This window comes from Gigantopelta aegis, chromosome 6 (genome assembly GCF_016097555.1).
Source record: "Gigantopelta aegis isolate Gae_Host chromosome 6, Gae_host_genome, whole genome shotgun sequence".
In the NCBI taxonomy this organism is placed as follows: Eukaryota; Metazoa; Mollusca; class Gastropoda; order Neomphalida; family Peltospiridae; genus Gigantopelta; species Gigantopelta aegis.
The window spans coordinates 48,550,511-48,578,431 of NC_054704.1; the positions used below are offsets into that span (position 1 = coordinate 48,550,511).

Genomic DNA, 27,921 nt, shown 5'->3' on the forward strand with positions numbered 1-27,921 from the left:
TAATGCAAATAAAGTGATGATCAACATTAATATAAAAATTCAAGATTTCAATAAAAAAAACAGTGTAAAGGACTGCAAAAATAAAAATATCACAGACAGATAAAATTTACAATAAAAGTCAGTATCTCGAAGAAATTGTAATAAAAGTTCTGGATGGAATCGAAATGATTCCATCACATTTCTCTGACCAAATATATCTTTTCAAGTTTCTTTAAGATGCTTACACTCCACCAAAATGTGGCGCACCGTCAGAGTACACTGACAGTGCTCACACTGAGGTGGAGGATCTTTCTTTAAGATAAATCAATGGGTCAAATACGTATGACCGATGCGAGCATGACACAAGACTATTTCATCCTTCCTGCACTGTCTATTAGAGGACTGCCACTCTCCCAAAACTGGCTTGATAGATAAATTCGTTGATATTGTGTTTAAAATCAGTAAAAGGCACACCAACCCTGGTATGAAGCAAATTCAAAGCAGACTTGGCGGCAGAATCTGCCTTTTCATTACCCCTGATACTAACATAGCTGGGCACCCAACAAAATACATCTTTATTGGCAATAGATAAAAAGACAAACTTTCGTATCACCATCCCAATTAAGGGATGGTCTAGCTTCATATTACGAAAGCTTGGAGACACGAAAATGAGTCGTTAAAAATAATAAATTTGGATACACTAGGATCCTTAATTTCTTCTAAGGCTTTAATGACTGCCCAAACTTCAGCGCTAAAGATTGATACCGAATCAGGCAGTCTCATGGAAATGCTACTGTCTGATGGAAAGACTGTAGCACAAGCCACATAATTCCGATCCCGTGATCCATCTGTATACACAGAAATGTAATCACGGTACTTGTCGTGAATTTCCATGAAAAATTGCTTATACACAACAGCATCTGTGCGATCTTTCTTCAAATGCACAATTTTAGGTGGTGTAATACACCAAGGTGGTAAAACAAAATATGAAGGGGTTTCCAAAGTGTCGGTTAAATCAATGTTGGAAAGCGACAAAAAGCGCTTAATGCGAAGACCAAATGCACGAATAGCATTTGGCCTTGCATCAAACAACTTCATATATTTATTGTCAAGCACCGCATTATGTGTAGGATGTGTTGGTAAAAATTTAATCTTGGTAGCTTACTGCAGAGAAAGCTTTGCACGTCTAGCACCCAAACAAGGTTCGTGTGCATCAACATACAAGCTCTCTACAGGAGAGGTTCTAAATGCACCAAGACAAAGCCTAAGTCCCTGGTTGTGTATAGGATCTAGCATCTGCAAGTAAGACTTGCGTGCCGACCCATACACAATGCATCCATAATCTAATTTTGACCTCACAAGAGATCTATACAGACGGAGCATAACCTTGCGGTCAGCTCCCCATTCCGTATTACCAATAACTTTTAAAATATTAAGAGCTTTTAAGCCCTTCTTTTTAACATATTTAAGATGGGGAACAAAAGATAACTTTCTGTCAAATATAATCCCCAGAAATTTGGTCTCCTCCACAACTGGAATTGGATTTTTGTCCAGAAACAACTGTGGATCCCTACAAAACGTTTCAAATCTAACAAGATGATCAACCGTGCTACGTCTAGATCTGAACCCACATTGCACGTTAGTAAGCAATTTGTGGGATTCAAGATATCAGACAAGTCTACGATTGATCATTCGTTCCATGGTTTTACAAATGCAACTTGTCAAAGCGATAGGGCGATAATTAGTAGGATTAGTTGGATCCTTACCAGGCTTGGGAATAGGAATAATAATTGCTCTCCTCCAATCAGAAGGAAAGTCACCAGAAATCCAGATGTTATTAAAAATATTCAAAAGAACCATCAAAGATGATTCAGGTAAATGTTTTAATAACTGATAATGAATTTCATCCGGTCCTACTGAAGTATCATGGGCTCTACGAAGAGCATCCTGCAATTCCTCCATAGAGAAATGCCTGTTGTACACTTCAGCATTTTCAGATGAAAAATTAATGGACTGCTTTTCAGCTTCAATTCTGACAGATGTAAAAGCATCTGTACTGAAAGCAGAAGATGAATCATGAGACAAATGATGAACTGTATTACTGGATTCTTTACCTTTAATTTTATGGATCCTATTCCAGACAGATTTCACTGATGTTTGTTCTCCAAGATGATTTCTTACTCTGTCTGATCTCTGTGCGAGCCTTAGCCCTAGCAATACGGAATGCATCCAGGTTATCCCCAGTAGGTTCACGTTTGAACCCCTCAAGGAGCCTGTTTCGCTCTTTGAATGCATCCTTGCACATATCATTAAACCATGGCATATTGAAACGCTTTGTTACTGCCAGTCTTAGGAATAGTTTCATCTGCAATGTCCTTCAAGATGGAAGTAAACAAAGACATGGGATCATCAGCACCAGTAATGGCAAATTGTTGCAGACGAGTGCTGCACAGATGCTGAAACTGACCCCAATTTGCCTTCGCTAACCCCCATCTCTGAACCGTTTCAAGCGACGAAGGTCCATCATTCTCCAAAATAATGGGAAAGTGGTCACTACCACAAAAGTCTGAACCAACTTTCCAGGAGAAATCAAGAAAAAGTAATGGACTACAAAGGGTTAAGTCTATGGAAGTATTAAGAACCATTTGCAGAATGAAAATATGTATGACTTTTATTATTAAATAAAAGCAAGTCATTTTTGAGAGTTAAAGGGACATTCCTGAATTTGCTGCAATTTTTATAATGTAATCGACTAACAGAGACTTTTTAACGATTATAATTACATATCAAATATATTGTTCTGCATAAAATATTAGCGGCTGTATATTAAACATGTTTCTGATTGTTCTAATATTTGTATTAGGTTAAATTTAATTTTATTTCATAGAATATATTTTTTTCGTACGTACGAAATTATTTGAAGACGAAATCCAGTTTGGGCTTCTTACAAATATTAAGATGACCAGAAACACATTGAATATACAAACACTGATATTCTAAACAACAAAAATATATTTAGTATGTAAATTTAATCGTAGAAATATTTTATTTTTCGGAAACATCTAACAATGCAGCAAACTCTGGAATGTCCCTTTAAGTCTTTCAATTGGTTACCTCTTAATATTTACATCCTCACATCCCCACAAAGTGTGGTGATCATTAAAGTCTCACATAATAATAATAAAGGGAGTAGAGAGCTGGTTAATAAGATCACGAATATCCTTGGTTTAAAAGTAAAATGATTACGAGGAGGTAAATAAACTGAACATAGAGTAATAGTTTTACGAGCCGTGACATTTACAGCCACAGCTTGTAAAGTAGTATTTAATGTACTAAAAGTCTGAGGAATGTTTTCATTAACAAGAATGGAAACACCCCCAGATGCTCTATTTTCAGTTTCTTGAAATTTATGATAGAGGTTAAATCCTCTCATGGTAATATGATCAGTTGCCTTCAGGACAGTTTCCTGAAGACACTGCAAGAGGATTATGTGTTTGGGCCTAAGCCCACGACAGTTCCACTGTAGGAATTTATTTGTCACTGGGTGGAAGTATGGGGCTTATTTTGACCTTTTCCTTTGACCTAGGTCGTGATGGCTTTTGTGACTGAGAATGATCCTGAGATGAATCATCCATGTCATCACAAACATCCATCGACAAAGGATCAAAAGGGTTATGTATTGGGATGGATCTCTGCTCAATCTTCTTCATCCGTCCCGAAGAACAGTTTTTATTACTTTTTGTGTCTTTTCCTGTCTGAGGGACACTAGGACCTGGCATCCCAGTGTTCAACCTACTTGATGGATTCTCAGAATCCAAAGACACTTGAACTGACTTAAGTTCTTTCTGTTTTGCAACAACATCTTTCATTTTCTTAACAGCTTCATTTTGTCGCTGAACTTGTTTCGATGTCGGTTTTTCAGCCTTTTCAATATCTGAAAGTTTTTTAAATTTACTTTCATCATAACGCCATGTTAAATCTGTGTTGACTGCCACGCTTCTGGTAGAAACCTTAACAGCAGCAGCATATGACTGACCTGCAGTGACAGGTGCTGCAGCATCCACCACTTTCTTGGCTTCAGGAAAAGACCAGCGTTATTCAACTTTTACCTGTTGAACCTTTTTCTCCCAACTTCCACTTTGCACACTCGCAAGTATGCAAAGTGACTTCCCTTGCAATTGATGCAGCTGATGGCATTATTGCATGACTTGCCTGACCACAACGAGCACAAGTCAGTTTATTTCGACAAGTGTTTTGTCCATGACCATACTGCTGACACTTAACACAACGCAAGGGATTTGGTATGTAAGGCTCAACAGGTATATTTAAATACCCAGCTTTAATCGATTGTGGAAGGATTGGCTTTCCAAAAGTTAGGATAAAGGTATTCGTAGGAACTAATTCATTATTCCTACGAACCTTAATCCTCTTGACAGCAGAAACACCCTGTGATGACAAGAAGTGTTTTATTTAACGACGCACTCAACACATTTTATTTACGGTTATATGGCGTCAGACATATGGTTAAGGACCACACATATTTTTTTAGAGGAAACCCGCTGTCGCCACATAGGCTACTCTTTTACGACAGGCAGCAAGGGATCTTTTATTTGCGCTTCCCACAGGCAGGATAGCACAAACCATGGCCTTTGTTGAACCAGTTATGGATCACTGGTCGGTGCAAGTGGTTTACACCTACCCATTGAGCCTTGCGGAGCACTCACTCAGGGTTTGGAGTCGGTATCTGGATTAAAAATTCCATGCCTCGACTGGGATCCGAACCCAGTACCTACCAGCTTGTAGACCGATGGCCTGCCACGACGCCACCGAGGCCGGTTACCCTGTGATGACAAATGTTTACAAATTTCGTCATCACATACACCTTCCAAGTCACGAGACCGGATCGCCCCCTTTAATGTGTTTAGGGAGGAATGTGGCGTTACAATGATAAGGATATTGCAAAAACTGGTTGACTTTAGCAAGCACTTTGAATGACTCTCAGTGCTGCATTCAACCAACAGAGATCCATTTTTAATTTTTTTGACAGATTTAGGCTCGCCAGCTAAGCCAACAAGTCCTTTCTGTACTGCAAAAGGTGATAACCTTTTCAAGGCTCCGTCATCAAATGAACTGATGACCAGAAACCTTGGCCAGGAATCTGACGTTAACACCTTCGGATTTCTTAACAAGTGACACATTAGTCAGATTCTTCATCATCTGATGAAGAATCTGAAACCTCGGTGTGGACCCTTTTTAGGATCCCATCAAGAGTATTAGAATGGCTTGAAGCCATAATGTAGGGGGAAAAGATTCATCAACCATGCTCCCCACCCACCACGGAGTCCAACATGGGGACATGGAGCTGCGAATAACCACCAGACACCCATGCCAGGGATACATGGTTAATATACTCAGGCAATGAAATAATCAAGCACCTGATTGACCCTAGCCACCGCCCCAAGAGCAACAAATACAAAAGTTAACTAAAACAATGTTTGTTCTTGGTTACTATAAACAAAAGAAAGGTTGCATGCTCTCGAGCTTGGCGTGACCAGCCGATTGATCAGGTCGGACCTCCCTGACCACCCGTCTGGCTGAACTCCAGGCCAAAGTGGTGTGTTGCCAGAAAACATACCCACAGATATGCCTTCAACTCAACCAGCAGGATTCCATCATCCAGCATTACGGGATGCACCTCAAGGCCAACAAGGTGCCCCAAAAGTGCTGTATTGGCCATTCTCAAAGAGAATGTTACACCTCAGCACCACGGTGAGGTTACAGCACTCGCAGGGGAAACAAAGAATAATACCACAGAAAGAATAACACAGAAATGCTAGAATTTGTACATCCTTTGTCCAATCAGAGGTCCGGCAACGTAGCCAGAAATATACGATTATCAAATGGTTGAAGTCACACACTGTTCTCGTGAACGACCACTGAAATTACTATTTTCATATTTTGTTATAGAAAATGGAGCACTATAGGCCTTCCCACAGGGGATGCCTTTTTCATTCTACGAAATTAACTGCAAGTTATTTATTTCTGAGACGATTGTATTCTAAAGTGCACACAAAAATAGTTTTTTGTTTTGTTTTATTATTTCCAAAACACTTTTACTTTTCTTATTACGTCAAACCAAACTTAAATTATTTACATGATATATACAGTCAAACCTGTTTTAGCGGTCACCTGTCTTAAGCGGCCACTTTTTTCACTCCCAAACAATTTATAACGTAAATGCACCTGTAATAAGCAGTCACCTGTCTAACGCGGCCAGCGGCCACTCAAATCGGACCCAAAATCGCTAAAATACCCGTATTAAGCGGCCATAGTAATGTTTACTATTATATAAAAGGGATATTTAACAACAGCGATAAGATGCACCAAATAACCGATCTTCACACCTTCAGGAATACTAGTACCCATTCAGTCCCGACATCTCTACTGTGTAACAATTAAGAAAGTATGATTATGGAAAGCTTCTAATTGCCTCTGGACAGGCTACGCTTGACATTTGTAGATTCACTTACTATGACTACACCGCATGAAGTAGAAATTAAATAATTGAATGGAAAGAGAAAACAAACATGTCGAGAACGGTCAATTTAATACATTCCAGTTGCAATTTTTCCTGAAGGAGGTGACATGTCAAAAGTTTATTATAGTAAACTGAAGCACACATCCATTAATTAGCAGTACAGACGTTAAAACAAGAAAATAACAGCATATGTTTTAAAGACTATATGCCGCAACCTGTAATCAGCGGCCACCTGTCTTAAGCGGCCACTTGTATCTACTCCATTGTGTGACTGCTTAAGACAGGTTTGACTATATATATATATAACTTGCCCATGATATCCATGTCATAAACCCATGTGATAATTTAGTGTATTAACCCAGTTAATAATAGTATGCAAATTTAAAGGTCTTTGCAAATTTGCAAGGTCTCTAGTTGCTGTCAATTGGTCATTTGTTTACAAACCAACAAGACCTGTATACCTGAGCGTAACGTTTTCATAACATTTAGTTGAAATGCGTGACGGCAAACTAATTTGTGCTAATCGCGATGACGACATATTACCGATGGAGGTGACTGTTAGTACTGCAATTTACTAAATATCGAATGGCAATGTTATTTTACAAATGTTATAGGATAAACAGAATTCGCTACTCGTGTTTTTTAACATGTAAAATATCAACCTCGTCTTGTTAATTGGTATTTGTGTCAGCAGAACCTCGACAAATACCAGTTAACGTAGACTGTTGATATTTTCCATCTCTCTCTCTGTCTGTCTCTCTCTCTCTTTCTCTCTCTCTCTCTCTGATATGATTGCAAACTTCACGAGATGCGATATAAATCATATTTGACAAAACACATGAAATTTTGTATTTATTATATAACTTTTCGCAATTTACCTTTATTTTTAAAATGCCAGCAGCAAAATAGTTCAAGCTTTCTTACAATGAAGATAACACTTTCTACAGTGGCGATAACATAGTTTAAAGTGAAAACTGAAATGTTCACTCTAAAATGTGTTATCATCACCGGGTGACTGATAACAGTTTTATTTCACTGATATTTTAAGATACTAAATGTTATATAATGTCTGTCTGTCTGTATGTCTCTCTCTCTCTCAGCTGCAAACCTGTGCAGTCTCGACTATGATACTGACATCATTCAGCGTCAGTATAATTGACATAGCTGTTTTTCACCATCATATATTAGCTATCATATCCAGTGTAATAAAAGTACATGAAATTTTATAACTTTGCAAACTAGATGTTAAATTAATCGAGGTTACGGCACTACGTTTATTGACATTTAAAGAAACTTACCAAGATGACACTCTTTAACTGACGTATGCATTCATAGTCATCAAACAAAAACATTTCAACAGCAACTTTACACTGAAAGCTGTCCAACGTTCAGAAAACAAAAAACGTTAAGCACTTGTTTATTTTTATGCAAGGATATCCAAAATGACGTCATTTTCATTTAAAAAGACAGCTCGTCACATATATAATACGACTCACATTATTTTTTAACTTACGTCCTCAGTGTCAGCACTATCGGTGTACTCGGACGGTACGCCACATTTTGGTGGAGTGCAATCATCTCAAAGAAACTATAAAAAATATATTTGGACGAAGAAATGTGATGGAATCCTTTCTATTCCATCCTGAACTTGTATTTCAATTTCTTTCTCAAACTGACTTTTATTCTCTTTTTTTTTAAATTCAACTGTTAATTTTTATATCAATGTGGTTCAGCACATAGTTTGTGCATTTACCCTAACAAGACACACAATAGCCAATGTTAAAACATTCATTCATTTTCAACTTACTAGATGGTTTTCCAGTTACCTCTACTTCACAAAGAAGCAGGGCGTCACACATGTATTGATGATGCTGATGCCATCCCCGTTGACTCTTCTCCATAGTAGTTTTGCTGATTCTTATGTACCGACCCACGGTGTTGGATGGACACGTGAACGTCATTTCGGTTCCATCAGTAACAGGTGTGGAGGTTACAGACCCACAAGGCATTGCCACAGCACCTGGCTGGCTCGGGTTAGTTTGGAATACGTCAATTCTAATGTTCCTTAGGCGACCTCCTGAAATGAGGAATAACCAATTAAAATAATAATAATAATAATAATAAAGTTGGTTTTGTTTAAAGACTCCACTTGAGCACATTGATTTATTAATTATCGGCTATTGGATGTCAAACATATGGTCATTTTGACACAATCATAAAGATGAAACCCGCTACATTTTTCCATTAGTAGCAAGGGATGTTTTATATGCATTATCTCACAGACAAATAGCACATACCACGGCACTGGCTAGAGCGAGAAATAGCCCAACCAATGGAGATTGATCCTAGAACGACCGCGCATCAAGCAAGCGTTTTCCCACTGGGCTACGTTCCGCCCTCGAATAATAATAAATAACAATAAAAAAAAAAAAAATAAGAAATAAAAAACCCCCAACAATATGAAAACAGAAAATGTGCAGGTTTAAGTTAACCAAAGTCAAAATAAACAGGCCGTACCAATCTAATTAAAATTAGCTCCACTGGTTGATTACTATTACCTGTGGAGCTAACAGCAGCCCGCTGGAGCCCGTTGGAGCTCATGTCCAGTTGACCTTTCATTCGACCAGTCAAAACTTTACTTTCAAAATCATACCAGTAATTTGAAAATAATTTGAAAACATTCGGGATTATACCGAGGGTATACGAAATGATTCGGGTGAATTACGAAGTATGCCGGAAACTAATTTCAATATAAAATTTGTTTCAAGACGAAAAAAACAACAACACCCCGTGATGGTATAGCCATAAAATCTGTTTATACTAGTATACAATCCGGAGATTATTACTGCATTCCCCCCCCCCCCCCCCCCCCCCACTGTTTTTTAATGTTGAAATGGACCAACAAGTTCGCCTATTACATAAATAGTCTCGCCCGATATTTTTAGAATTTGTATGCTCCCGAATAACGCTGTAAAAGGCGAAGTGTAATTGGTCGATATTTAAATTGTGATTTATAGATGAAATGTCACCTGGACATGGGAGTCCACGCAGTAGAGCTAATTTTAATCAGATTACAGGCCGTACCTACATATTTTCTATTTTTGTTATTGATATATTACATTGAGTATTCGTGTGAGTTTTCATTGGGTTCAAAATCGTTATAACGAAAGGATATTTTATCCATATTTGACAGAATAGGCAACCTAGAAACCCCCCCCCCCCCCCCCCCCCCCCCAACAACAAACAAAAACTCAAAGCAAAACAAAACCACGAACACCACCACCAGGAACAACCATTTAGTACATTAAAGAGTTACATTATGTAAACATAGATCCTATCATTTACTTTTTGTATTTGTTTTCATTTCAACTTATTTTCGTGCTTATATCCAATTAAGGTTCAAGCACGCTGTTCTGGGCACACACACCTTAGCTATCTGGACTGTCTGTCCAGGAAAAGTGGGTTAGTTGTTAATTGTTAGTTGTTTGTGAGAGAGAAGAGGGTGTAGTGGCCTTACACTAAACCATTGAGTCGTTAAAACTCGCTGTGGGTGAGAGCCGGTATCGGGCTGCGAACCATGTACCTACCAGCTTAACAACGACGCCGGTACGTTTTGTATTGTAGTGAGCTTACTTGCGTAATCAGGGTTGTGGATTGTGACCGACGAGATGGAAGTCATATTTCCAAGACACACAGTCCAGTGAGGATCCTTGTCGTGACAGTTGGTGTGTGTACACGTGTCGTGAAAGAACATCTTCCCAGTGTCCCCGTCCACAGCTCGGTCTGATGTGTATATTCCTCTCAATGTTGAACTCTGTTGGGTGTCGGCATTTAGAGCAATATTTACCCCTGGCATAAAAAAACAGAAGTTAATTAAAGGGACATTCCTGAGATTGCTGCCATTTTAAAGATGTTATCGACTAACAGATACTTTGTAACGACTGTAATTACATATCAAATATATTTTTCTTTATAAACTATTAGTGGCTGTATATTAAAGGGACATTCCTGAGTTTGCTGCAATGTTTAAGATGTTATCGACTAACAGATACTTTTTAACGATTGTAATTAAATATCAAATATATTTTCCTCCATAAAACATTAGTGGCTGTATATTAAACATGTTTCTGATCGTTCTTGTATTTATACTGGGTTAAATTTCGTTTTATTTCCTAAAATATATTTTTTCGTACGTACGAAATTATTTGAAGACGAAATCCAGTTTGGGCTTCTTACAAATATTAAGACGACCAGAAACGCATTGAATATACAGACACTGCTATTCTAAACAAGAAAATATATTTAATGTGTAAGTGTAATCGTAGAAATATTTTATTAGTCGGAAACATCTTACAATGCAGCAAACTCAGGAATGTCCCTTTAAAAGTGTTTCTGATCGTTCTAATATTTGTACTAGGGTAAATTTCATTTTATTTCCTAAATTATTTGAAGACAAAATCCAGTTTGGGCTTCTTACAAATATTAAGACGACCAGAAACACTGATATTCTAAACAAGAAAATGTATTTAATATGTAAGATTAATAGTAGAAATATTTTATTAGTCGGAAACATCTTACAATGCAGCAAACTCGGGAATGTCCCTTTAATTTAGGAAATACAAACAAACGTAAATAGGATGGCTCTTATGCCTTTGAAGCATATTGAAAATGGTACAAGCAACTCAAGATTGATCATCATCATTTATTATTACATTTATGTCCCTCCAGTTGAAGGGTGGAGCAATGAAGCAAACTTCTTAACCGGATAATAAAAAGTGCTATCCATCAGATGTTAGACTTTCTACCCACAGCCCTGACCTATTTACAGGGACACGGCTCGCCTTAGCCCTGGCTACTTGTCTCCTGGCACGACCCCAACCCCAACCCCAACCTTCTGACGGACTAAGTCGCGGCTTATATCATGGATGGTGATTTTCATGCTGAAAACGGCTGACTGCGTCCTCGCGTTTTTAAATATTACGTTTTCTTGGTATTTATTTGATTGCGTTATTTGAAAGTTATATTGTGGAGAGCCTTTGAATTTTAGCGCCCTGAATGGCTGTCACTTGTGTTTACATCAGCTCAGTGTCCCTTAATCCGAATTCTGATTATCATGATAAACAGTTATACATCATATATTGTAATTTAATTGTGTGATAGTTTTGAAAGTTATAATGTGGAGATTGTTTTAATTTTAGCGCCCTGAATAGTTATCACTGTGTTTACATATGCTCAGTGTCCCTTAGCCCTAATTCTGATTATCATGATAAACAGTTATGAATCATAAATTTGTTTGTAATATGATTGTGTGATAGAATACCAAATATGTTTAAAATGACCAAAAAGGAATCCCCGTTCTACGGTAATAATAGCTAGAAGAGACGAGTCTAATATCAGTCTAGAAATGTTGATATGTGTCGACTGTTTAATTTTTATTTATGTGTAGTAGTATATTTAGTAAGTATTTACTTGTGCATTGATTATAAAATATATAAGACTCTTTATAGTTCGGTAAATAATGAACACAACAACCGCTTAACTAAATGGTTAACTCACCTGAAGGTTACACGTAAAATAGTAAAATTTAGACAATATTCCACGAGGTACTGTGGTGCATAAGTTGAGCCATTGAATAAAAGAACACTAATATAATAACTGAAATGAACATTAAAGGGACATTCCTGCGTTTGTTGCCATTTTAAAGATGTTATCGACTAACGGAGACTTTGTTACGACTGTAATTACATATCAAATATATTTTTGTGCATAAACTATTAGTGGCTGCATATTAAACGTGTTTCTGATCATTCTAATATTTGTACTAGGTTAAATTTAATTTTATTTCCTAAAATATTTTTTTTTCGTACGTACGAAATTATTTGAAGACAAAATCCAGTTTGGGCTTCTTACAAATATTAAGACGACCAAAAACACATCGACTATACAGACACGGATATTAGAAACAAGCAAATATATTTAATATACTCTGTCAAAAAAGAAACGCATAGGTGATAGGGAAAGAAGAAAAGTGTTTGATTTTACAAAATATCGGGTTTTTTTGGTACAATATTGCGGAATGACCATGTTTGTTAATGTTCCTGGAATGGGACAGCATGCGCAAATGCACCCTAAAGCAAATTTAACGCACTAAAGGAAAATACAGCGGGTTTCAATCAGGATTAAAATTATGTCAGAATTTTTAAATATTTGACATTAGCAATAATCAATAAATCAATATGTTCCAATGGTGTCGTTAAATATCTTATCAAACGTGTATTAACATTCCAAAGGCCACATTGTAGCTGGACTTTCTTGAAATATATAATCAAACTGGATGAATTACAAAATTTACTCAAAGAATGCATTCCTCGCTTGCATTTTCCTTTGGGTTTATGGCTTGATGCCTGTACTTCTGGTTGCGTAAAATTTACAGGCAATGTCTTAATTGTGGCCACATAACGCAGGTACATGTATACTGATTTGGGATTAATTTTAGGATGTCATAGACATACGGGTTCCCATTTTTGTAGGGGGGGGGGGGGGGGGGGGGGGGGCAGGATGGCTTTTGCCCAAATTAAAGAAAATGCCCGAATCTGGATAACAACATTTATTCATCTTAGCATTACTACCAAACAGCTATATAGGGTTGTAAACGAATCACTACACATTTTCACATGGATTGTAACTAATTATGAGGGTAGAATGATGGAAATACATGGTAAATGTTGTAACGGTAGTACATGTACCTATGTCTCGTATTTTTACTTCGTAAAGGCAATACAAATCATCCAGGGGGAACAGAACAATCAACTAAGACAGGTGGCTGTTGACTATGGTTAGCGACTCGTTTAGATTTGACTGTACTTCCATTTCTCATTGCATAGTCATTGTTTCTTCTCATAGGTGTTTAAACATTACTTTCGTCTTCGTAGATCCAAAGTAGAAAGGGGAACACACAAGGTCGGTCAAAATATCTATACACATATACGGACACCGATACAGATTTGTGTTTAGTTCAGGTAGGAAGTGATCCTTCAAGCTTAGATGTTTCCATTGGTATGGAATTGATCATCATCATTAATAACAGTTTAGCATTGGGATTGGGGGGTGTGGGGGTAGACTGACAATGTGCGGGCCACATAGTTGTTCACAATCTTCCTGGTACATGTATTTATAACACGTCTATGAATCCATGCATCAGAACGCATAGCATCTGTTGAACTGATTTTTTGTTTCTTTTCTTTACGTTTAATTTGATTTTCGTGCATATGTCCAATTAATGTTCAAGCACGCAATCCTGGGCACTTACCTCAGTTATCTGGGCTCTATGTCCAGGTCAGTGAGTTAATGGTTAATTGTTTGCCATTATTAGAATGCATTTAATGAGCTATAGTAACAAGAGGTTTTGTAGGGAAGAACATAATCAATTGTTTTATTATTATTATTTTTTTTTTTTTTTGCTACAAAAATATTTCATAGTATATGTATAAATGTACCCATAATTTTTGTTTGCAAAATATTTGGCAAAGCAGACCACTCAATTCCATCACAAGAAGGTCTATTCAAACAAATAAAACACAAAATAAAAGTGTGTTAGGTGAAGTCAGGTTCAACCCATTTTTGAGGGCTTTGAGACCTGTGGATCCCGGACTATTGTTTGATAATTGCAGGAAATCGGCGTGAAATGGTCAGATTTTGGCGAATGCACGTGAAACTCGGAGTAGTGATGGGTATTTAAAGCTGCAACGATGCCTCATTTCCATTTCGACGTAGACGAGTTACAAGATGCCAAGACTAAGCCTGCCGAATCGAAACATTGCAATAGGCCGCCTCCAGTTAGGTGATTCGTACGCCAGAGCACCATTTCACGTCTCTGGGACAGGTACCAGCAGTTTCAATCAGCTGAAAATCGGCCCAGAAGTGGAAGACCTCGCATAATTACTGCAGCACAACATCGCTACATCCGGGTTCTGCACTTGCGTCACCGAACTGCCACTGCTATACGCATACCTGGTTTGAGAACGGGGTCTACACAAACCATTCGGAACCGACTTCGAGAATCTGGTTTACGGGCTAGAAGACCGTATGTTGCCCCGTCCTGTGACGTCAGCATCGATATTTACGTGTTCGCTGGTGCACGAATGTACAGGGGTGGAACTTGGGAAACTGGCGGCGAGTATGGTTCAGCGACGAGTCACGTTTCCTTCTACAGCGACGTGATGGACGACAACGTGTTTACAGACGACGCAATGAACGTTTCGCCAACAACTGCGTCGCCCAAGTTGACAGATTCGGTGGAGGCGTGTCATGATGTGGGGAGCCATCTCATACACCGGCAGAAGTGAACTTGTGTTCGTGTAAGGCAACCTGACAGCTGTACGCTACCGGAATGAAATTCTTCGCAGTCACATGCTTCCTATTTTGGATCGACAGAGATAACTCTTTCAGCAGGACAATGCCAGGCCGCATACGGCACGTGTAACAATGGATTTCCTACAGAATGAGAACATTAATGTGCTGCCATGGCCATCAAGATCGTCATATCTCAACCCCATTGAACATCTATGGGATGAACTGGACGGACGTGTACGCCAGCGTGACCCGGAGCCGTCAGACGCTTCCGCAACTGCCACATGCACTGCAGGAAGAATGGGCTAAGATTCCACGTGCCCGGATTCAGAGACTCATTCAGTCTATTCCAAGGAGATGTCGCGCAGTGAAAGCTGCTACTGGTACCCACACAATGTATTGATTTCAGAGCCCTCGTGCGACGCTGTTTGGTGACGAAAACGCCTCCATAGCAAGAACATTGTCACATACTCATGTCAAATTTCACTGTGATACGATCATAAATAACGAAATTATGCCACTTTGTATTAAAGAGATAATTCCATGAATATTTCGCCTATGCGTTTCTTTTTTGACAGAGTATATGTAAGATTAATCGTAGAAATATTTTATTAGTAGGAAACATCTTACAATGTAGGAAACATCTTACAATGCAGCAAACTCAGGACATTCTTGAGTTTGCTGCAATTAGTAAGATGTTACTGACTAACAGAAACTTTTTTTAACGATTGTAATTACATATCGAATATATTTTTCTGCATAAAATATTAATGACTGTATATTAAACGTGTTTCTGATCATTCAGATATTAGTATTAGATTAAATTTCATTTTATTTCCTTTTTTGTTTTCGTACGTACGAAATTATTTGACGACAAAATCCAGTTTGAGCTTTTTAATATATTAAGACGACCAGAAGCACATTGAATATACAGATACTGATATTCTAAACAAGAAAATATATTTAATGTTTAATCGTAGAAATATCTTATTAGTCGGAAACATCTTACAATGCAGCAAACTCGGGAATGTCCCTTTAAGAATACATGAGTTACAAATGCGTTATGTGCACATTTACCATAGTTTGACACCCAGTAGCAAGATGTATTTTTCGTACTGGGATGTCGTTAAACATTCATTCATTCATTCATATTCATCTATAATACACGTCAACATGAGAGAAATGAAAATCGTAAACTGTTTGTTGTTGTTGTTGTTGTTCACTACGTGTAGGCCACACGCCCGCGAGACTGCCTCTCGCACGTTTTACGGACGTTTACCGTAGATAAATATTAAACTCTAATATCATCGCATCCATAGCTGTGCTCTCCCGCCATGACCGAAAATGCAAGACGACAACGCCCATGTTCATCGTAACAGACATGTGACGGCATTCATGCAACAGCAAAACATCAACGCACTTCCTTGGTCAGGTCCGAGTCCCGGCATTTCAACCTTCGATCAAGTCTGGGACATCATGGGTTTCGGGGTATTTCTAGGGGTTTCGGGGTATGCTCCCCCTCCCTCCCCAAATTTTGAAAACTAGATGTCCTGAAATGCAATTTCACGTATTCTATAATCTGCCTTAAAAGGACATTCCCGAGTTTGCTGCATTGTAAGATGTTTCGACTAATAAAATATTTCTACGATTAAACTTACATATTAAATATATTTTCTTGTTTAGAATATCAGTCTGTATGTTCAATGTGTTTCTGGTCGTCTTAATATTTGTCAGAAGTCCAAACTGGATTTTGACTTCAAATAATTTCGTACGTACAAAAAAATTAATATTTTAGGAAATAAAATGAAATTTAACCTAGTACAAATATTAGAACGATCAGAAACACGTTCAATATACAGCCACTAATAGTTTATGCAAAACAAATATATTTGATATGTAATTACAATCGTTAAGATTTACTACCAATAATATTTTTTATTCATAATTATTGGGGGGGGGGGGGGGGGTAGAACCACACGCCCACTCCCTGCTCTGCCGTGCCTGCTCAGACAATGTGAACGTCAGCCGACCAATTTGACAAATTTGATGTTCACGAATAGGACAGGATCCCCAAAATCAGACTGCATGCATAATAAGTAACATGCCTCGGCGGATCCGTGCATGTTTGACGAATCGCGGAGGTTTTACCCGTTACTAACCTCTGAAGCAAAAATCTCAAATTCACCATATCTACCCTTGGTATCAATGTTCTTTCATCTGGTCTTGTAAAACTACCCAGTCATCAACATTTTACCCTAATATATTGTCTAATACCCCCTACTAATTTTCAAATAATTCTTATTACAATATATAATGAACAATCTTCATTATCTAATGGTATATTAAAATATCCCCTACATATTTTCTACGGTATATAATGGCGATGCTAATACAGAACAGAATATATTAACTAAATTTTATAGAAATGTTTATGTGACTGTTAAAGGAAGACCAACAAACATGTTTCGTTACTGCACAACTCCACTCTACTCACCAAACGCATAACCTACAGCAACGAGAAGAATCAAGCTGATGCAATAAAGCTTCATCTGGGAAAAAAAAAACAGAAGAGAAAATAAGTTCAATTCCAAAATTGAAAATAACATGAAAATAATATCAAGAGACTCACCCATGATTTAAATTATACGTAATGTGCTTGTCAGGAGTTTGCACAGTATTGACAGGTGAAATAAGATGAAAATAATATCAAGAGACTCACCCATGATTTAAATTATACGTAATGTGCTTGTCAGGAGTTTGCACAGTATTTGACAGGTGAAATAACATGAAAATAATATCAAGAGACTCACCCATGATTTAAATTATACGTAATGTGCTTGTCAGGAGTTTGCACAGCATTGACAGGTGAAATAACATGAAAATAATATCAAGAGACTCACCCATGATTTAAATTATACGTAATGTGCTTGTCAGGAGTTTGCACAGCATTGACAGGAGAGAAATTAAGTCTGTTTTGTTTAACGACACCACTAGAGCACATTGATTTATTAATAATAGGCTATTAGATGTCAAGCATTTGGTGATTTTGACAGTTTTAGAGAGGAAACCCGCTATTTTTTCCATTAGTAACAAGAGATATTTTATATGCACAAGTGGAATAGCAAATACCACGGCCTTTGATGTACCAGTTGTAGTGCACTGGCTGGAACAAGGGGCCAGTGGGCCCACCGACGGGAATCGACCCAAGACCGACCGCGCATAAATACATGAATATTGTTAATATCATATGGTTACATCTTCGGTTAGAAAAAACAACCACCATGAACTCTTGAATCTTATATGTTCGCTTTTTAAATTATGATGATGCATGATGAACGGAACTAACTGCAATCAGAACGAATCTTCGAATCTGTGAGATACTTATGGTAATAATAACTGACAGTCATATGACTGGACAGACGAATCAACCTAAAACAAATATTTAAACAACCCACTCTATTTTTCTTTTGCTGCCAGAATAAATTGGCAATAAAATGACATGGTTCTCATTCCTCGGCCGCATCTTTAGAACGGCCAGGAAGCTAATGTGTGATTTTTCCATATATTGTTTTTACTAACAAAAGTAATTTTTGACATACAAATCTGATGTTAGGATTTGTTAATTCCTTGGGTGTGAAAACATGGAATTAGTAACTTAAATCGAGTATTTATGTGCCCTGTGAGCAAAGATATTGTGAAATTTGTGTTTCAGTAGCGTCCATTTTGGAAACTAAGATGGCAGCCGCAATTGTGGTTGAAAAAAAAGAAAGAAAGAAATGTTTTATTTAACGACGCACTCAACACATTTTATTTACGGTTATATGGCGTCAGACATATGGTTAAGGACCACACATAGGAAACCCGCTGTCGCCACTTCATGGGCTACTCTTTCCGATTAGCAGCAAAAGATCTTTTATTTGCGCTTCCCACAGGTAGGATAGCACAAACCATGGCCTTTGTTGAACCAGTTATGGATCACTGGTCGGTGCAAGTGGTTTACACCTAACAATTGAGCCTTGCGGAGCACTCACTCAGGATTTGGAGTCGGTATCTGGATTAAAAATACCATGCCTCGACTGGGATCCGAACCCAGTGCCTACCAGCCTGTTGACCGATGGCCTAACCACGACGCCGGTTTGTGCTTGGATCGCGTGTGTCCTGCTTTTATATGAACGAATACTACAAATAGTACCAGTATACAAAATTTCACAATTATTTAAACATTATGATTTTCTTTTTTACCTAATATATATATATATATATATATATATATATATATATATATATATATATATATATATATATAAATTGTGAATTAATATCGCAAACATTACAACCGGTAGTTCAGTATTACAGTAGGTTTTATGACCACCAAAGATCTCAAAGGACGATTGGGGTCAGAAGCAAAAATTTTATCAGTAAATCGCAAATTCAAACAATAAAAATGACTGACAACAAAACAATAACAACTGTACGGTCAACAGAATGAAAAAGATTGACAGAAATAATGTTCCACAGTGATTAATCCACCTTCCTGGAAATTGTCAAAATCGAGAATGACACCAAACGCGCCTGTACGGGGCAACTGCGTGATGCACGTGCAAAGTATGGATTGTGTTTCAGTGTGTTGATAAACAGACCTGAACGTTCTTTACTTGGATGTCTGTGGTCAAAACGTATGTTTGGTCTAATGGTTGATACAGAGGTCGTGCTGGGGTGTCGTTAAACAATCATTCATTCATTCATTCGTTACAGAGGTGGAGCTGTATTAATCGGAAGCGTTACAGTGACGGTAAACACAAGATAGTCTTTATACACTAATTAATTAATTAATTAAACAACAACATTAATAATAATAATAATAATAATAAAATAATAGTAAATAAAAAACCCTGTGTCAAATGTTTTGAATCAAGTGATATACAAAAAAAAAAAAAAAAAAAAAAAATAACCCACAAAAAACAAGAACAACCAACAAAACAATTTTAAACCCCACAAAAAACAAGAACAACCAACAAAACAATTTTAAACCCCCCATAAACAATTACCTTGTAAAATCAACTCCAGCAGCAGCTCGGCTTCAAATGATGATTTACTGGATAGTTCGCTATATATAGTCCCGCTTTTTAGATAAAAACGGTAATAAAAAACACCGCCATTGGCATAGTCAAATAAATGGATTTATTTAAATCCTGTGCTGTGTCTATTTTAGGGGTGATTATTATGATATTTTAATTTTATTATTATTTTATTTATCTTTTATTACATTGTCTGGTATCGCGATACGAGTACCTTGCACTGCCATGTGTATTATAATACACAAATTTACAAAGACCAGTGAGGCCTGGGTAGAACTCGGGCATTATGCTGTCGGCATAGCACCGACACCGTCAACTTAGGTCTCCATCGAGTACTCGTGCACGGGCCGAGTCTAGCAAGACTAGAGTCCATTCACAGGACTCGAATACCCGTACAAGGTTTAGTTTTACAATTTTTACGTGATATTGACTTTTACTCTAAATTTTAATTTTATATATCTGTGATATTTGTATTTTTGCACAGTTCTTTACACTGTGTTTTATTTGACTTTTGAATGTTTATATTGATGTTGATCATCACTTCATGTTTTGACTTACCATAGTTTGACACACCCAATAGCCGATGTATTTTTCGTGCTGGGGTGTCGTTAAACATTCAGTCATTCATTCATTCCGTACAAGGTGGAATACAATGATCAACTATAATACAATAATTTCAGCAGTAAATAATCAACGATATAAGTTACACAATAATTATATGATCATGTCCTACTTTCTCTCTTCAAACTGGCCGTTCGTCCATCACATTTTCTGCACATATCAACCGGTTTCTAAATGTAATACAGTGGCATGATTTAGCATCCATGTTCACCGCTGGAATTAAGATGTAAAATTCTATTTTAATTTATTTCCCTTTTTAAATATTTATTGCCCCAGATATTTATATATTGATAACCCCTGCGCGTGCTGTAACCTTACCGTGGTGCAGGGGTGTAACATTCTCTTTGAGAATGGCCAATACAGCACAACTCCCCTTTTGGGGCACCTTGTTGGCTGTGAGGTGCATCCCGTAATGCTGGATGATGGGATCTTGGTGATTGAGTTGGGAACATATCTGCGGATATGTTTTCTGGCAACACACCACTTTGGCCTGGAGTTCAGCCAGACGGGTGGGTGGTCAGGGAGGCCCGACCTGATCAATCGGCTGGTCACGCCAAGCTCAAGAGTTATCAACCCTGTTTTGTTTAATTTTGTCAAGAACAAACATTGCTATATACCATTTGTATATGTTGCTCTTGGGGCTGTGGCTAGGGTCAATCAGGTGATTTGTTTCTTTTTACCGGAGTATATCAACCATGTATCCCTGGCATGAATGTCTGCTGGTTATCCGCAGCTTCATGTCCCCTTGTTGGACTCCGTGGTGGGTGGGGCGCATGGTTGATGAATTTTATGAACTAAATTATGGCTAAAAGCAATTCAATCTCAATTGATGGGTCCCTGAAAAGGGTCCACACCGAAGTTTCGGACTCTTCATCATTGGATGAAGAGTACGACATTGAATGTAAAGAAATCCAGAAAAACCTGGCCAAGGTTTCTTGTCATTGGGTCTTCTGATGATGAGGCCTTGAAGAAATTGTCGCCTTTTGCGATTCAAAAAGGGCTTGAAGGCTTGGCCGGCGAGCCCAAAAGTGTTAAGAAATTAACGAGTGGTTCATTGTTGGTCGAATGCTCAACAGAGAATCATTCCAGAAATCTTCTTAAATCAAAACATCTCTGTAATATTTCCATCAAAGTCAGTCCTCACACCAGTCTTAATTCCTGTAAACGAGTAGTTCGGTCTAGGGATTTGGAAGGAGTTAGTGAGGATGAGATTTGCGAAAATCTCTCCTCACAAGGTGTCACATCAGTCAAGCGGATGAATGTCCGTCGGAACAATGAACTGGTTTCGACGAACACCTTAATCCTCACATTTAATATGCCATTCTTTCCAAATTCTGTCAAAGCAGGTTATTTAAATATACCTGTCGTGCCGTATATTCCTAACCCTTTACGATGTTTCAAATGCCAAAAATTTGGACATGGACAAAATACATGCCGTAACAAATTGACATGTGCTCGTTGTGGTCAATTTGACCATGACAGCAAGGTATGTCAAAATGATATAGCATGTACCAACTGTAAAGGGAAACACTTTGCCTACTCGCGAGAGTGCCCAAAGTGGAAAGTGGAAAAAGAGGTACAACATGTGAAAGTTGAAAAACACCTCTCTTTCACAGAGGCTAGAAAGGTTGTAGAAGCATCAACACCTTCAGCAGCTGGTAAATCATATGCCGCTGCTGCCAAGGTATCTACAACCAGTATAGCCATTCAGACTGACCTTACATGGCCTAATGGTGAGGATAAATTTAAGAAGATTTCTAATATTGAAAAAGTTCAAAAGCAAACTACAAAAGCTGCTAACAAACACGTTTCCAAAGCATCCCAGGTGACTTTGGATTCTACAAATCCATCAAGAGGCTCGTCTTCTGAGGAGCCAGGTCCCAGTAAGCCTACACCACGAAAAGACCTTAAAAAACACAATAAGGATTCTTCTTCAGGACGACTGAAGAAATATGAAAAACAGTTGGTTCCGACCAACAATCCTTTTGAAGCTTTGTCTGATGTGGATGATCAAATGGATATAGTGCCAGATGATTGTCCACAATCACAAAGATCTCGAAAGCCAAAGATAACTCCCGTACTCCCCCCTAATGACTAATTCAGTTATTCAGTGGAACTGCCGTGGGCTTAGGCCTAATTTTGATGAATTAAGTCTTTTAATTCAAAAACATAATCCTCTTGCAGTGTGTCTTCAGGAAACGTTCTTGAAGGACACTGCTCATATTACCATGAGAGGATTTAACCTTTATCATAAGTTTCAAGAAACTAAAAATAGAGCATCTGGGGGTGTTTCCATTCTTGTTAATGAAAACATTCCTCAGAGTTCAGTAACATTAAATACCAATTTACAAACTGTGGCTGTAAAGGTCACGGCTCATAACACTGTTACCCTATGTTCAGTTTACTTGCCACCTCGTAATCATTTTAATTTTAATCCTAGGGATCTTCAAGATCAGCTCCCTACTCCCTTTATTATTATGGGAGATTTTAATGGTCACCACACTTTGTGGGGATGCGAGGATATCAATAAACAATTGGAAGGCTTAATTCTCAAAAACGACTTACTTTTATTTAATGATAAAAGTCGTACATATTTTCATTCTGCAAGTGGATCTTTCACTTCCATAGATTTAACCGGATGAAATTCATTATTAGTTATTAAAAGATTTACCTGAATCATCTTTGATGGTTCTTTTGAATGTTTTTAATAACATCTGGATTTCTGGAGACTTTCCTTCTGATTGGAGGAAAGCAATTATTATTCCTATTCCCAAGCCTGGTAAGGATCCAACTAATCCTACTAGTTATCTCCCTATCGCTTTGACAAGTTGCAGTTGTAAAACCATGGAACGAATGATCAATCGTAGACTTGTCTGCTATCTTGAATCCCACAAATTGCTTACTAACGTGCAATGTGGGTTCAGATCTAGACGTAGCACGGTTGATCATCTTGATAGATTTGAAACGTTTTGTAGGGAGGCTTTCATCCATAATCAACACTTGGTTTCAGTGGTTTTTGATTTGGAGAAAGCTTACGATACCACGTGGAAGTATGGGATTTTAAACGACCTCCATGGCATGGGCCTTAGAGGTCAACTTCCTGTTATTTCTCAATTTTTAAGAGATAGATCTTTTAAAGTCCGGGTGGGGTCGACTTTGTCCGACATTCACCCACAGGAGATGGGTGTGCCTCAAGGTAGTATCCTGTCTGTAACTCTATTTTCTGTGAAAATTAACAGCATCACCCACTGTTTAACACCTGGTGTGGATTGCTCGTTATATGTCGATGATTTTCAGATTTGTTACAGATCGTCCAATATGAGTATCATTGAACGTAAGTTGCAGCTTTGTTTGAATAAACTTCATCAATGGGCAACTGACAATGGCTTTAGATTCTCAAAGGCAAAAACGGTTTGTATGCATATCTGCCAGAAAAGAGGTCTCCACTTGGACCCACAGTTGTTTTTGGACAAAAATCCAATTCCAGTTGTGGAGGAGACTAAATTTCTGACGGTTATATTTGACAGGAAGCTATCTTTTGTTCCCCATCTTAAATATGTTAAAAAGAAGGGCTTGAAAGCTCTTAATATTTTAAAAGTTATTGGTAATACGGAATGGGGAGCAGACCGCAAGGTTATGCTCCGTCTGTATAGATCTCTTGTGAGGTCTAAACTTGATTATGGATGCATTGTGTATGGGTCGGCACGCAAGTCTTACTTGCAGATGCTAGATCCTATACACAATCAGGGACTTGGGCTTTGTCTTGGTGCATTTAGAACATCTCCTGTAGAAAGCTTGTACCTTGATGCACACGAACCTTGTTTGGGTGCTAGACGTGCAAAGCTTTCTCTGCAGTATGCTGCCAAGATTAAATCTTTACCAACACATCCAGCTCATGCTGCGGTGTTTGACAACAAATATATGAAGTTGTTTGATGCTATTCGTACATTTGGTCTTCGCATTAAAGGGACATTCCTGAGTTTCCTGCATTGTAAGATGTTTCCGTCTAATAAAATATTTCTACGATTACACTTACACATTAAATATATTTTCTTGTTGAGAATAGCAGTGTCTGTATATTCAATGCGTTTCTGGTCGTCTTAATATTTGTAAGAAGCCCAAACTGGATTTCGTCTTCAAATAATTTCGTACGTAGGAAAAAATATATTTTAGGAAATAAAACGAAATTTAACCCAGTATAAATACAAGAACGATCAGAAACATGTTTAATATACAGCCACTAATGTTTTATGGAGGAAACTATATTTGATATTTAATTACAATCGTTAAAAAGTCTCTGTTAGTCGATAACATCTTAAACATTGCAGCAAACTCAGGAATGTCCCTTTAAGCGTTTTTTGTTGCTTTCCAACATTGATTTAACTAACACTTTGGAAACTCCTTCATATTTTGTTTTACCACCATGGTGTATTACACCACCTAAAATTGTGTTTGATCTGGTGCATCTGAAGAAAGATCGCACAGATGCTGTTGCGTTTAAACCGTTTTTCATGGAAATTCAGGACAAGTACCGTGATTACATTCCTGTGTATACAGATGGATCACGGGATGGGAATTCTGTGGCTTGTGCTACAGTTTTTCCATCAGACACAATACTTTCCATGCGACTGCCTGACTCGGCATCGATCTTTAGTGCTGAAGTTTGGGCAGTCATTAAAGCCTTAGAAGAAATAAAGGATTCTAATGCATCCAAATTTATTATTTTTACTGATTCACTTTCGTGTCTCCAAGCTTTACGTAATATGAAGCTGGACCATACCTTAATTGGGATGGTGATACGAAAGTGTGTCTTTTTATCTATTTCGAAAAAAGATGTTGTATTTTGTTGGGTGCCCAGCGATGTTGGCATCAGGGGTAATGAAAAGGCAGATTCAGCTGCCAAGTCTGCTTTGGATTTGCCTCATGCCAGGGTTGGTGTACCTGATACTGATTTTAAAAATAATATCAACAAATTTATCTTTTTGACTTGGCAACGTGATTAGGACGGTGAGGTTGCGAACAAGCTTCATGCTATCAAGCCAGTCTTGGGAGAGTGGCAGTCCACCTATAGACAGTGCAGGAAGGATGAGGTAGTCTTGTGTCGTGCCCGCACCGGTCATACCTACAGTACGCGAACCAACCATAACTGCGTCTAGACTAGTCGGGAAAAAATTGAAAAATTCCTGTTAGACGGTTGATCAGCGGTCACTGCGAACGTGCACGAGCTACTTGATTTGAGCCTCTGACCTTTTTCTTGTTGTCAAATGCCGCTATGTTGTCAGTTACACTACGTTATGAATTAAAAAATTATTATTTTTCAAAATCGCGATATATGTGTTTACAAGGCATTCGCACTACACTGAAAATAATAACTAAATAATACATTTATATTGACCATTAACCCTTGTAAATCGTTCAAAGGGAAACGATTACAATAAGCAAACAATAAAAAAGGAGAGTTCTTCGTTTTACTAACAAAAGAAGTGAAATCGAGAGAAAAAGAGGGAAGAGAAAGAATAAGCTTGGTTTTGGTATGTGATATTTGGCACAGCAGGAAAGTTCATTTCATTTGTGAGGGGAGGTCGAATCTGTTTTTACGTTTACTGTATTTAAAAAAGTAAAATAAATAATAATGAAAACAGAAAGTGAAAACAATAAAATAAAAATGTTTTCAAAAGGATGGGAGGGGGGGATACTGCGAGTTAGACGGGAAATAAAAAACAAATATAAATAATTTAATATAATGTTTGCTTTTGCCTACGTGACGATTGGCAGCTATGGATGTTGTCTTATTTGTCGGAGGGGAGCAGGTTTCCAGGTCCGTAGGAACAATATCTGGGGGAGGGTGCACAACTTCTAGCGGGTGATTTCAGCGTCCATAGTGTGGAGACGGGACACAAGTCATATTTTTACCTTTATTCATTTTCGTCCTCAGAGTACAAGCGGGGGCGCGCTATAACACACACACACGCACACCGGTCCACCTCATTTCCCACGGGCCTGTGATGTCGAATCTGTTCGCCGGTGTTATAATTTTAAAATCTTTATTAATTTTTTTGTTTGGCCAATAAAATACATTACATATATGCTATTTGATCCACGCTAAGTCTATTAGTATGTTTTGATACCTTTCCATGTACTGCCACAAGTTTTGGGGCAAGTAGTATATTGTAGTATTTACTTATTTTTTGTGCGTCTTCGTTAAATTTGTCAAGTCTGCTTTGAACTTGCCACGTGTCCATGTTGGTGTCTCTTACAGTGATTTTAAATTTCATATTAATGAATATATCTTTTCGACTTGGCAAGATGATTGGGACGGTGCGGTTGCAAACAAACTTCATTCTGTCACGCCAGTCCTGGGAGTGGCAGTCATCCTACAGGCGGTGCAGAAAGGATGAAGTAGTCTTGTGCCGTGCCCGCATGGGCCATACATATTTGACACATTCATTTCATGTATTTTAAAGAACGAACCCCCCCCCCCCCCCCCCTTTCCTCAGTGTGAACACTGACTGTGCGCCACACTTCGGTGGAGTGTGATCATCTCAAGCCGACAAGAAATGATATATTTGGCAACAGAAATGTTTTAGAATCTTTTAAACTCCATCCAGAATTGATTGTAAAGTTTTTAAAACACTTCTATACAAAGTTTTAAAATATACTTACCTTAATTTTTTTATTATATTGTACTTTTCTCCCCACAGCTCCTTACACAGTGGTTTTACGTAAATATATAAATAATGTTTTCATATACTTACCATTTGTGACACCCAATAGCCAATGTGTATTTTTGTGCTGGGGCGTCGTTAAACATTCATTCATTCATTCGTTAAATCGGTCAATAATAATAAAATGTGCCTACAAAACTATGTTTCATTGTATGTTCATCGCCGAATCTATCAACGATCCCAACTATCGCTAATCGTTGGTCCTTTCGTCTGCGAGCTGCTTTATTAAATAATTGTGTGTTGCCGTGATTTCCAAAAGAAACATGGTTACAGGTTTTATCTGGAGTTGTTGTTGCAGATGTATTCTCTCTAACACCCATTTACCTTTTCATCCACTAACTATACCAATATTACCTGTAAACGTGTACCGCCGATTTGACCAACGTTCACAACGATCGCGGGTTACATGTCGTTTACGAACTTTGTTAAATAAATGTGTGTTAATTTCCAAAAGTGTGTTTTATCGGAGTGTTGTTGTTGCATTTCCAACAAATTTACTTTTCCTCCACAGGGGCTGTTTGTATTACCAGCTATATGTCTATTTTTAAATAAATGTTTTGATTTCCTATGAACTGGTCTTTGTAGATATCTCTCTCTACTGTTGTTCTCTCTCTACTGTTGTTTGTTTTTT

The 27,921-nt window shown here is 37.9% G+C and overlaps 2 protein-coding genes across 2 annotated transcripts in view; one reads left to right on the forward strand and one right to left on the reverse strand.

Annotated features, from left to right (window-relative positions):
- LOC121376122 (C-type lectin domain family 4 member C-like) overlaps positions 1-19,938 on the reverse strand; it is a 32,530-nt gene extending 12,592 nt beyond the window's left edge. The window contains exons 1-4 of the mRNA XM_041503923.1: positions 19,915-19,938; positions 17,361-17,415; positions 10,151-10,366; positions 8,325-8,594 (exon numbers count right to left, since the gene is read on the reverse strand). Coding sequence (XP_041359857.1) covers positions 8,325-8,594; positions 10,151-10,366; positions 17,361-17,415 — 541 coding nt within the window. The 5' untranslated portion in view covers positions 19,915-19,938. The remainder of the gene's footprint in view (positions 1-8,324; positions 8,595-10,150; positions 10,367-17,360; positions 17,416-19,914) is intronic.
- A 1,507-nt stretch (positions 19,939-21,445) lies between these two features.
- On the forward strand, positions 21,446-22,663 carry LOC121374586. Its single transcript, XM_041501691.1, has one exon. It carries the CDS (start codon positions 21,446-21,448, stop codon positions 22,661-22,663), a length of 1,218 nt encoding a protein of 405 aa, XP_041357625.1.
- Positions 22,664-27,921: the final 5,258 nt, after the last annotated feature.